This window comes from Mytilus edulis, chromosome 6, assembly GCF_963676685.1.
Source record: "Mytilus edulis chromosome 6, xbMytEdul2.2, whole genome shotgun sequence".
NCBI classification, from domain to species: Eukaryota; Metazoa; Mollusca; class Bivalvia; order Mytilida; family Mytilidae; genus Mytilus; species Mytilus edulis.
In genome coordinates this window covers 27,102,707-27,116,280 of record NC_092349.1, presented here as the reverse complement: position 1 = coordinate 27,116,280, position 13,574 = coordinate 27,102,707, and the positions used below count along the sequence as shown (strand labels likewise).

General features: G+C 31.7%; 1 protein-coding gene across 1 annotated transcript in view; it reads right to left on the bottom strand.

The window, feature by feature from the left end:
* Positions 1-13,574, bottom strand: part of LOC139527425 (VWFA and cache domain-containing protein 1-like) — a 35,105-nt gene that overhangs the window by 18,161 nt on the left and 3,370 nt on the right. The window contains exons 2-10 of the mRNA XM_071322884.1: positions 12,047-12,247; positions 9,588-9,650; positions 8,162-8,326; positions 6,688-6,896; positions 4,588-4,753; positions 3,573-3,804; positions 1,905-2,030; positions 1,183-1,256; positions 558-702 (exon numbers count right to left, since the gene is read on the bottom strand). Coding sequence (XP_071178985.1) covers positions 558-702; positions 1,183-1,256; positions 1,905-2,030; positions 3,573-3,804; positions 4,588-4,753; positions 6,688-6,896; positions 8,162-8,326; positions 9,588-9,650; positions 12,047-12,178 — 1,312 coding nt within the window. The 5' untranslated portion in view covers positions 12,179-12,247. The remainder of the gene's footprint in view (positions 1-557; positions 703-1,182; positions 1,257-1,904; positions 2,031-3,572; positions 3,805-4,587; positions 4,754-6,687; positions 6,897-8,161; positions 8,327-9,587; positions 9,651-12,046; positions 12,248-13,574) is intronic.

The window sequence follows — 13,574 nt, the reverse complement described above, 5'->3', positions numbered from 1 at the left end:
ATAATGCATACATCATTACTGTCAACTAACCGAAAAGGTGACTTTTCATATCTCTAGGTATAATTTCAAATTTTTTAATCTATCATAAGCTATTTTAAAACACTAATCGGAATTTTTAAAAATATGAAATCTTGAGAATCGAATATTTATACCGTTTTTCTTCAGAACAGAACTCATAAAACAAGGGAAAAGTGAGTGCTTAACATTTCTTTGTGTGCATCGAAAGTTCTTAATGGTATTTCTGTATAGGAAAAGTTATCAAAGGTACCATAATTATAATTTAGTACGCCAGACGCGCGTTTTGTATTATATTTATAAAGCCAAACAAGTACAAGGTTGAAGAGCATTGATGATCCAAATTTCCAAAAAAATGTGCCAAATACGGCTAAGGTAATCTATACCTGGGATAAGAAAATCCTTAGTTTTTCAAAACATTACAGGAATCCATTGGCAAACCAGACGAACTAATGTTTCGAGACAACGTATTCGTTTTTCAGTCATAACTATATAGTGCAGCGTCATTTTTAAGGTGTCAATTATCATGCAAGTATACATACCTACTCCCGAGAAGGGATCCACATACGGTACAGTATATGTTGATTGGCCTGCTTGGCTTCCTGTTGGTAGATGCACATAAAATGTAGCCAATTTAGTTGGAAAAAATTTCTGGTTGTCTTGGTCAAAATATTCGAAGCGTCCAATCTGAAAATACAAAGAAAAGGTAAATAAATAAAGGTTATTACAACATTTCATGTTATCTTCATAATACCCCTATATGTAAAGATGTGTGATAAAACGAACTGACTGTTAAATATTGAATGCAATACGATACCGAATGACGTTACGCCACGAGTTATCGTTCTTGACGTTATCGAATAACGTTCACACATACAAGCAAATTCAGCAGGTTCTGCAATCACTAAACTAATGAAAGTTTACTTCTGCCATTAAATTCAAATTCCATTCAATAATTCTTTTTAAACTACTTGAAATGTGTTGATTTCGAAAACCTTTTTTTCGAAAGCCACTTAATTGACAAAAAATAAACCCAACCTAGAACTAAGAGCAATTAACTTACAATACAGATAACGTTCTTTGATTGGAAAAATTGTAGAAAATAGAATATCGGCAGTTTCAGCACTGTTCAGAAAGGTATGCTTTAATGAACATATGTAAACTTACCGGTTTCTTTCCATAAGAAGCATTGTGTAGATCCTGATTCGCCATACTTTGTAACAGTGTCTTTGCACTTCCATCTGAAGAGATATATTATTAAATTTTTAAAGTCAACAGTTTACTGACATGTCTTGCACAATTAAATGAAATTGAAATGGAGTCCGATAGTATTTTTGTTTCAATCACTTGCTAGGGACCACAAAACTAACGTTATTCAAAAACGATTATTCGTCCATTCAAACATGTGACTGTATGTTATTGTTCAATTATGGCATAAATCACTTTAATTGCTTTAGAAAAAGAGGGATATTTCAACATGACATAAGATACATATTTTACGACTGGCATTAACTTTAACGTCTTCATACGCTTGTCGTTTTTAAATATAATTGTATTAAAGTTTGTCAGATACATGATTGTGATAAATTTGTTCGTTTCCTGCCTTGTATTCAGCAGTTCTGTTTTGACATGAATTATCATTAAAATGGTTATAATTTAAAATTAACTGTTTACAAAATTTATTGAAATACACAGCTTTTCTACCCCAGGAATACATTACCTGAGCTGTATATGACAAAATATTTGGAATGTCCTCGATGCTATTCAACTTCGTACTTTATTTGGCCCCCTTTTTTCTTTTCTTTTATTCCAGCTCCACTGATGAGACTTTTGGTATCCGATGAATTATAGTTTGAAAATAGTTATATGACACAGAAAAAAGCTTTTACCTTGCCCAAGGAGATAAGTAAAAATTGCAATTTTATTTCCATATTTCGAATTCTCATTGCTGATAACTTGAACCGGGTTATTCCCAGACGAAGAGATCCCATCAGTGATGAATAGAATTATTTGTTCTGAAAAACAGTAATTAATCAAGGATGATATGTTTAGTTGGATGCCTGAATTTGTGAATATCTTTGCAGATGTTAATTTCTTTTTTCTATTTTGTTTTCATTTAAGAATTGACGTTGACAGCAATACTATTGAGTCGTTTTGCTAAATGTTTACATAATAAACATAGCCTGATTTTCGGTGTCAGCAAAGGCTCCGTGTTGAAGACCGTACTTTGACTTATAATGGTTTACTTTTACAAGTCGTGTCTTTGGTGAGAGAGTTGTCTCATTTGCATTCATTCCACATCTTCTTAAATCTATAGTTCGGTTTAAAGTCAGATCAAAGGTTTAAACATTTTTCTAGATATCTTTAAGATCTTAAAGAGTTACTGATTTCAAGGGCTCGAAATAAGATACTACATTATGATAGGGACTAAACAATAATCCAAAGATCAAAATTATTTCTATGAAGAACAGGTTTAAGGGACTTTCAATTTTGAATTTTCCTCGGAGTTCAGAATTTGTGTGCTTTTACCTTTTAGAAAAAAATCAAAACAGATTGGTTACGTTTCTTAGTCAATAATTCAACCTTAGTTGATCACGTATGCATTCGATCTTTAATACTGAGGGAAAAACAATTGATAAAATTAAAAAAAATGAACAAAGGAAGCCACCAGAACGAACCATTATGTTCATCTGAAGCGGAAACAAATAAAGATATAACTGATACTCACAATTAAATCAAGGTTTTTCTCTCATCTCGGTATATTTGATATTTATAAAAATCAAACGAGACACACACTTACGTTTTGAAGAGTTGACCTAGCATCCTTTAGAATGAAAATATTTCAAACAATTTCAACTACTGGGTTTACTCTTTGGGGATATCACTAGCACAGTAGTACGCTATTAAGTGTTGACATTGATTATCATTGATAGAGTCATAATTATGAATTGACAGGTTACTAAAGTCAGGAAAGTGGCAATTATTATATCATAGTTCGTTTCTGTGTGAGATACATTTTAATATTGTGCACTGTTGTGTTTCTATTGTGTCGTTGTTCTCATCTCATATTTGATGCGTTTTCCTCAATTTTAGTTTGTAACCCGGATTTGTTTTTTACTCTCTATCGATTTATGAGTTTTGAACAGTGGAATAATACTGCTGCCTTTATTGTATATTTTCAAAATACAGCATTCGATTACCTTAGCTTTATTTGGAAAAATCATTCAGAATGTTTGGGCTCACAATACATTTTAAATATGAATTTTGTTTGCCTTTTTAATCTTTTTGATTCCACTGTCAATGATATGTATTTCGTAGACTTAACGCACGTCTGACGCACGCCATTTTATTCGTGGTAAATATGAATATAGTTTACTTGAATTAGAAACGAAACATACAAGACACACTATAATGGTTTAAATTGTGACTTGGATGGAAAGTTGTCTCATTGGCACTCATACTACATCTTCTTAAAACAAATTGTGACTTGGATGGAGAGTTGTCTCATTGACACTCGTACCACATATTCCTATATCTATATAAGACACACAATATACCTCTGTTGTCAAGCTGAACATCTTCATGAGAGGAATTATAATATTTGAATGCAGATAATAACGCATTTTCAAAGTTAGGCTCAGAATTCCTAACTGCATCTATTGAAAAGATGTATCCCTTTAGTTTGTCCGTATTTTCTTTTGTTGCAAATGCAAGTTGGTTTTCATAACATGAACTATAGGTTCCGCCTTTTGGAGTATATGCACTGTTATCAAATCGAACAATTCCTACCTATTAAATAAAGTTTAGATAAATTACAGTCAAACCTGTTTGAAGAGACCACTTAAGTGAGAGTTAAAAAGGGGTCTCTTAAGCAAGGTGGTCATTCAATACAGATCCAAGTTATATAAAATGTACTACAGAGGGATCTAAAATTGTTGGCCTTTATTTCGGAGGTTTTTGCTTAATAAAGATGGTCCCTTAAGCTGGTTTGACTGTATATGTATACAAAACAAAGAGACAAATATTGTAAACAAAGGAAAATTGTTCAAAATACACTCAAGTTACTGTTGTCTTTTTTGGAGTCTACAAATGCTGTAAATTGATCAGTTTTTTTAAAAGAAAGTAACCCAATTTTAAATAGTTAACATAAAGCAGGCCGTTAGATTTTTAGTTTGAATCGTTTTACATTTGTCATTTCGGGGTCTTATAGAGATGACTATGCGGAAAGAGTTTAACTCATTGTTGATGACGAACGGATACCTAAAGTTGTTAATTTGTTTGTCTTTCGATTTTTCTATGTGTACGGGTGCCGTATTTGTTGCAGGAAATGCTTACCCTTCCGAAGCGCCTGATTTCACTCCGGTTTTCAGTGGAGTTCGTGTTGTTATTCATAACTGTTGATGTAAATGTCCTTTGGTTTTGGGAGTCTTTGTTAACCCCTTGGTTTTGATTGTTATTGTCCTTTGTCTAATAGCAAACATACCACATCTTCTTATTTTCATAATTCGGAAGATACATCAGGAAACTTTCACACGCCCTTTTCATTTGTGAACAAATATTACATGAGCTTACCCTATCATTCGGTTTAAGTGTTTGCAATACATTGTTTGCTGCTCCTTTGGCAAGAACAATTTTAGTTTTGTCCATCACTCCAGTTGGCTGACTCATAGACGCACTTGCATCAATCACAAGCACAACATCCTTATCTGTTGGCGAAGCTGCAGCGGCGTATGAAGATCTGGGGAAGAAAAAAAGAAGTGATTGCGAATGAAAATAATCACAGAAAAAAATAGAAAGAACAGCGGTTGCAATCAAAACTTTTACGCCGAAGAAAGTCTATATCGTAGTATTGCAAAAGAAGGCACGTTTGTCATTTTATTTAAATAAAAAAACCCCAAGTGATATCCGATATTCACGAAACGTTAAAGATATTTCTCTTGTCGTCGAAACTCTAATAATGTTAAATAAAAAAATACTGCGAATCAGTAATCTATTTTTTTACACATACTAGTATGACGTAAGATGTTCTGTTGATATTTCAAACTTCAGAATGTAATGAATAGGGTCTATGGGATATGGTTTGTTTTAAAAATTAGAAATTGACATAAATGATACTATACAAGCAGTTACATATATTATAATACATGCTTAATTGTCGTCCTTATACTTTTGTTTATGTTGTTGTCACTTGTATAAAATGTACTTTAAAATCACCGTGAATAATTGATAACAAATAATAATATAAATTTGATCAATAAATTTATTTTTGTTTCAGTTCAATGGGTAATTCCTTGTTTATCTGATCAAGCAAAATCAATTTACCAAATATACGGACATGTTTGCATGACATTGAATAATAAAATACATCAAAGATACTAGATATATAATCATATAGTATACGCCAAAGCACGTTTCATCTACAAAATATACCTGTATCTGTATGCTCATGTTAGCGCATAAAAGTAAGTATCCTTTGTAAATGTTTGGTCTTTTTCCAGTAATCTGAGTGTTCTTTTAATGTAATGCGTGAGATTTTCTGTCTTCTTTGTCATATTGACGTTATTGATTTTTTTCCCATTCGTTTGTATTTTCTTAATTCAAATTTATAGATTTAAAACAGAATGGTTAGCGTAGACACAATATTAGTCTTGTATTATTTTAATTTTAGTTTTTTGTGTACAATTTGGAAATTAGTATGGCGTTCATTATCACTGAACTAGTATATAATTGTTTAGGGGCTAGCTGAAGGACGCCTCCGGGTGCGGAAATTTCTCGCTACATTGAAGACCTGTTGGTGACCTTCTGCTGTTGTTTTTTTTCTATGGTTGGGTTGTTGTCTCTTTGGCACATTCCCCATTTCCATTCTCAATTTTACAATTGCAAGATCTCTAGTAAGAGTGATATCACCTAGATCTCCAGTTAGAGCGATATCACCTAGATCTCCAGTTAGAGTGATATCACCAAGATCTCCAGTTAGAGTGATATCACCTAGATCTCCAGTTAGAGTGATATCACCAAGATCTCCAGTTAGAGTGATATCACCAAGATCTCCAGTTAGAGTGATATCACCAAGATCTCCAGTAAGAGTGATATCACCAAGATCTCTAGTTAGAGTGATATCACCAAGATCTCCAGTTAGAGTGATATCACCAAGATCTCCAGTTAGAGTGATATCACCTAGATCTCCAGTTAGAGTGATATCACCTAGATCTCCAGTTAGAGTGATATCACCAAGATCTCCAGTTAGAGTGATATCACCAAGATCTCCAGTTAGAGTGATATCACCTAGATCTCCAGTTAGAGCGATATCACCTAGATCTCCAGTTAGAGCGATATCACCTAGATCTCCAGTTAGAGCGATATCACCTAGATCTCCAGTTAGAGTGATATCACCAAGATCTCTAGTTAGAGTGATATCACCAAGATCTCCAGTTAGAGTGATATCACTTAGGTCAAAGGGATAAATAAAAGAGGAGAAGAATCTTTCACAGAATTAGATTTGTCAGATTCTAAATTGTTTGTTTAAAACCTTCAATTTTTATTTACTTGTGCTATCTATGTTGTTTTTTACATGGAACGAAAAAAGTCTAAAACGTACAAAACAAATAAAAACAAACAAAACAAAGCCTTATGATCCGTTTCATTCGGCGAAACTAACAACGATATCCTTACTTAAATCTTGGATCAAAGACCTGACAGTGTTTCCACTTGGTGGCTGGGTAAATAACAGACACGCCCTCTGTCGTGCTGTAGTGCTGCCATAACACATTCTTGTTGTTTTCATAGTTGGTTTTCATCACATCACTGATTTGGTCTGTCGGGTATTTCAAATTGTTTACCGCTAATGGAGATGTGGTAACACATGCTTTACTTCTATCGACCTGAAATGATATACTGGTAATAAAACAACAAAATAAAGGTGGAAAGTATATTTTTCTTGAACATTATGCAGTACATCGGTCTTTGCCTAGCTAGTTTATACATGACACGCCAATCGTGTAATAGTTCACAATTAATTTTTCTTTGACATTTTTTTTGATAACGTCTTGTGAATAAAATTTAATTCATATTTAAGACGCAAACAAATTAACCACAAATCAAAAAGGTAGGCTAAGCAAATGTGGTATTGAAGAAAAGCACAATTGGCAACCGTTCATAGAAAAGAGAGGCGAAGGATACCAAAAGGACGCTCAAACTCAAAAGTAAAAACATTGACAACGCCTTACGCTAGCTATCAGTTTATGCCTGGCAATTTGGGAGTAGCTACGGGTAGGTTTACATCTAGCACCATACAATGGTCAGGCCTTTTCAACACAATTGTTATTTGAGTTATTAGTAAGAGAAAACTACTACTTACTATATATTTATACCCAGTTTACACTTTGGCTTGTCCGTGAAGAAAATATAAATAATATATCTAATCATGAACCTATATAAAAGAGGGACGAAAGATACCAAAGGGACAGTCAAACTCATAAATCTAAAACAAAATGCCAACGCCATGGTTAAAAATGAAAAAGACAAACAGAAAAACAATAGAACACATGACACAACATAGAAAACTAAAGAATAAACAACACATATATAAATGTATCGGATATACATTTTATATATAAGTTTTAAACCTTTCTGACGTGATATTTATCAAATCTTCACCACCATTTAAACCTATCTTTATTTCCATTGCTTATACACATATCATAACAAACAATACTTTTTAATAATTAACATGCAAATAGTTTTGGACAGTCGAAAGTAAACCTCTCATGTTTTAAATGTTTAATATGAATTTAAAAAGTAAAATCACAATAATACTGAATTCCGAGGAAAATTTGAAAACGGGAAATGAATACCTAATCAAATGGTTAAATCAAAAAGCTCAAACACATCAAACGAATGGACAATAATCGTTATATTCCTGACTTGGTACAAGATTTTTGATGTAGAATTTGGTTGATTAAACCTGGTTTTATAGCTATTTAAACCTCTCGTGTGTATGACAGTCGCATACATTTCCATCATATTGACAATGATGTGTGAACAAAACATATAAACAATAGGTAAAAATAGCAAAAACTGGGGTACAGCAGTAAATGCATATAAACATCATTTGAACCTTCAATTTATATTTTGAAATATTACTCACTTTTGATTGGAACTCCGGCAAGTACGTTAGATCACTATCCTGTAGATCACAGCATCGATGTAGATTTGTTGATTGAGAATCTTGAGTACCAGATATAATTTTTGAATTTACATTGTCTAAAACGTCATTCAAGTCTTTCAGGGATGTTTCAAGACTGGATTGAATCTATTAATGGAATCATTATAAAAACAATCAAAAGTATTTAAATGACACATTGCAGAATATGTGATCGTCTAAAAATGTGTAAAAACGGACTTTGAACTAAAATATTATATATCTATTATTGAAAAATGTTTTCTTCGACAAAAAGGTATTACTAAAGGAACAGTTTTAAAATAAATCCTTAAAACATCATCAACTGACATACGCTTACGAAAATAATTGCACCTTATGTAATAATGCTGTATTTTGATTGGATGAGAACCATGGTATTTTTCACCAATTTCTATTTATTGAGATTTTCTTTTCTCTGCCGGGGTATTTGCCATTAGGGAATTCCATATGCCGGGGTATTTGCTAGCAAATTCCATGGCAGATGGGAAATACCCTAGCAAATACCATGGCAGATGGGGAATACCATGTCTAAAAATAACTCAATGAATTATTTCTGTTCTAATATGACAAATTCATGGTCATTCTAAATATATGGTTCCAGATGAAATATTTAGGATAAAAAGCATCATTATTGAATTTTGACCGAATGACGTAAAAATTCCGGGAATGACGTCATAAATAAAACTCAACGAATTGTCAACCGGTCACATAAAACTGGAATCCACAATAGCTCAGCTGCAGTGTATACAAAAATTATACATTCAAGTCGAAATTTCATATGACACTTGATTATAATAAACTCTCTGAGGTGGAACATTCGGTGGAATTAAACAATTATATCATGCTTACAAGGGGTATTTGCCAAAAATACCGGTTTCGAGGTAATCAAATTTCCCTCGCCTAACGGCTCTGGAAATTTGTACCTCTCAACCGGTATTTTTGGCAAATACCCCTTGTAAGCATGATATATTTGTATAACATTCACTTGCCATTACAAAATTTTAATTTGTAATTTAATTCCACCATTATTTTGCACACGAAATGTTTTTTTTTTCCAAATAAAATTTACAAAAATTTCTACATTTTTTAGTGAGCATCCCCTTTTATTTCATGATACTTAGTCTAGTACTTCTAAATTTTTTAGAAAGTTTGTACTATTATTAACGTCGACTAATTCGTTAACGAAGTTTTTAAAGACACCACCTCCAATTTTAAAATGTCCTTTTTTATTTACTATTTTAAATCTAAATGATAACTCACTGCCAATGTTGAATACACGATATGTACATCTTTAGTGTTTTATTCTGTAGTAAGTTGTTTTTAAATAAGTTTTGAAAAAAAAACATTTATATTTGTTAATATCCTGTCCTACCTTGTTTAACAACTGAGTTCCTGTATCCGACTTGATGTCATATTGAAAATTATTGAACTGTTCCTAAAAGTAGAAATGTTAAAGTCTTTTTACTCATTTCTATAAAGAAACTCTTTAACACAATAAAACAAAAATGAGAAATACCAACACAAATTCATCTATATTATTTTGTAAGCATTTGCAGATCAGTTCTAAATCATACGCCTCACTTTAACAACCCATCGAACGATTGAAAAAAAACTGTCAAATTCTTGTCTTGATAAGACATTTTTGATGTAAATGTTCTTTGGTTTTGTGAGTTTTTGTTTACTCTTTTGTTTTGATTATTGTCTTTCTGACGAAAGTCGTTAGTTAAACCTGGTTTTATAGCTAGTCCAAACGACATTTTTATTACAGTTGTATAAAGTTCCGTTACAAAAAAATAACATAATAAGATAAGGTGACAATAATTTGAAGTAAATTTTATCTTATTTATTATCTAAATAATTAGTAGGAAATTTTGTTAAAAATATTTTTTAAACTTAAATGCTTCAAATAGCTAAATTGTGTTGCACGATGATGTTTAATTCTTATATGATTAGAATTATTATCAAATTCAAAATAAGACAGGCTTTTAACGTAAAAGACGACGAAGAACACTAGGTTGAAATGTAACAAGCTTAACGTCATTAATATTTTGATATTTAAAAACTTGGGACATAATAATAGTAAAAAAACACATTTTCAATCAAATTTTTAGTGTTTCTTATTCCTTATTAGTTACCAACATCTTCTTAATTAATTCCTCATAGGACTTATTTTGTTGGCAATTAAAAAGTTTTTTGAATACAAGATAAATCCATTCAAATAATACACGGAATATGTTTTAATTGTTAAGCTTATATATTTTTTGTATAGTCTAATACAACAAAGTCTCGGGTAATCATACGATATATGATGCTGGTTCCTTATATTTTAAGTACCTAGATAAACTATACCGGGAAGAATTTCTGTTGCGGAAGATTCATCCTTATATTTTTCTTATATACGTTTTGTAATTTTCTTTCTTTTTGAAACGAATTTGAACCTTTATAAAGAATATGGATAATCTGTATTTGGTAGACTAAATGTACCAATAAGACAACTCTCCATCCGAGTCATAATTTGTAAAAGAAAACACGGTCTTCAACATGTAGCCTATAAAGGGCTCCAAAATAGTGAGTGTATAATTATTCGAACTGGGAAAACAACGATCTAATCTATATAAAAAAAACCAAGAAATGAGAAACACTTATTAACTACATTAACAAGGCAAACGACAACCACTGTACAGGTTCATGAAAGAAGGGCAAAAGATACCAGAGAGACAGGTTGCGGCTGAGGTCTTCCTCAAGATATTAGTCCAAAAATGATCCCAATATAACCGACAACATAACCGACACTCTGATATTCTTAAAAGAAGTAAGGCTTTTGAAATAGACCCACATTAGAGCTGGATTATAGCCATATTGAAATTACTGATCAGGTTGAAATTCAAAGCGATATTTAGTCTAATGTAAATATTGTCTATTGTGTCATTCGATGACCGAGACGTAACGAAACAATTATCTAAAAGAGATCAAATGACACAGAAATTAACACCACAAGGTCACCGTACGAACTTCAACAATGATCAAAGCTCATACCGCACAGTCAGCTATTAACGATCCTAAAATGATGAAAGTTTAACACATCAAACAGGAAAACTAACGGCATAATTTAGGAATAAAATAATAAAATAAATAAAGTATATTACAGAGCAACAATAAAAAACTATTTAACTACAGGCTCCTGATATGGGACAGGCAACTTCAGAATATGGCGGTTTTAAACTTGTACGACGGTGACAACCCTACCCCAACAGCGATGAAATTTTCAACATTGAAACAAACAATAATAATCAGTTGAAAAAAGTTTAACTCATCAGATATGTGCAAATAGAAATACATCTAAACAGTAAAAAAGTAAATTCACATAAATACTGAACTCCGAGGAACATTTAAAATGAAAAGTTCCTACTCGAATGGCAAAATCAAAAGCTCATACACATCAAACATATGGATAACAACTGTCTTATTCCTTACTTGGTACAGGCATTTTCTTATGTAAAATATGTTTTCTGTAGCTCACTTTTATGACAGTTGGATTAATTTCCATCGTATTGACAACAGATTTAATGTATCATTTTAGGTAATGTTTTGTCGACATGCAGTCATGCAAATAATAAGAGTAGTAAAATATACATCAATAACTTTAAAAGTACAAGCTTAATAGGTTGTACATAACTTGTATTATATTTATATACTTAATTTCGAAATTTCATGTTCAAGCTTTTTACATTTTTTTTATTTGTTATCTATTACAATCAAATCACTATAAATCAAAGATTTTTGTTTAGTATTTTCAGAATGGAGAAATATGTATATCGTTATGCATTTTACCTGCATGTGATCAACACCGATATCTTTTTTTATCTTCTTAAGTTCATCTGCTAATTTTTTGCCATCAATGCTTTCAGCAGCATATTCACAGGAAAAAGTTCCAAGTAAGTATACAATGTATACAAACAACATTTTCCTTTTATATTTCAATTCTTAGCTGATGACTCGTGATAATTTAGAATTCAGAAAACGCCTTTGTTTCTAAAAAAGAAAAACGTAATTTAATTGAATATAATATAGGGCTCGTTTTCTTAATAAAGGCACCAGTAGTATACCGCTGTTTAGACCTTAAAAATCCATGGACAAAAAATAAAATCGGGGAAACAAACTAAAACTGAGGGAAACGCATTAAATATAAGAGGAGAACAACGACACAACATTAATATGTAACACACACGCACAGAATCGGACTAAGCATTAGACAAAATCCTATGAGAATAACAAATATAACATCAAAACTAAATACATGAATTTGGGATAGATAAATATCGTGACACGTCTTATAGTAATGTGAATTTACACTCAAAAATAATAGAAAACAAACGACACAACGGAAACACAACGTTAAAATGTACCATACACAGAAACGAACTATAATATAACAATGGCCATATTCCTAACTTGGTACAGGATATTTTTAAAGGAAAAAATAGTGGGTTGAACCTGGTTTTGTGGCATGCCAAACCGCCCTCTTTTATGGCCATGTGAAATATAACATTAAAATGACAACACGACATTACAGGACTATAATATAAGTAAATAGGAGAACACAATTGACAAAGAAACGCACGAATAATAGTTAACAAAAGGCAACAAGCAAAAACTTTTGATACGCCAGAAGTGCATTTTGTCCACACAAGACTTACTAGTGACGCCCAGATTCAAAAGTTTTAAAGCCGAAACAAGTACAAAGTTGAACAGCATCGAGGACCAAAAGTTCAAAAAAGTTGTGCCAAAAACGGACAGGGTTTTCTGTTAGGTACCAGAACATCCCTATTATTCAGAATAATTTATACTTTTGCAAACAGTAAATTTTATAAAATGACTAAACAAAAGATGTACATGATAAAACTGAAGTATTAGCTAATTACAGGAAACAACCGAAATACATTACATAACCCGACAAAATGCAACACATCCGAATAAGTTCTAACATATATCCTCCTTTTCCTTCTCAACTTTTCATCAACATCAGCAACAGTATGAATCAGAAAGTAAAGACTCAATTTAAAGTTGTCGCAAGAGATCAAACACATTTATGATATATCACGTTGGGTATAGAAATATATTCCGAAACAAGTTAGATAATTAATCATTAGAAATAGAAGGAAGTATAATCTTCAAACAAGGTTATCCCAACTTTATGTAAAACGTTTAAAGATGTATACAAATTAAATTGATCTTCGTTATCTTGATGAAGGGTACCAATTTCAATACATAAAAACAGATATTTAACTAAAAAAAAAAGATTAAATTGATTCGTTTTTGCTGCTTAATATTTTTGTTATACAATTTCAAAGTAACCTCG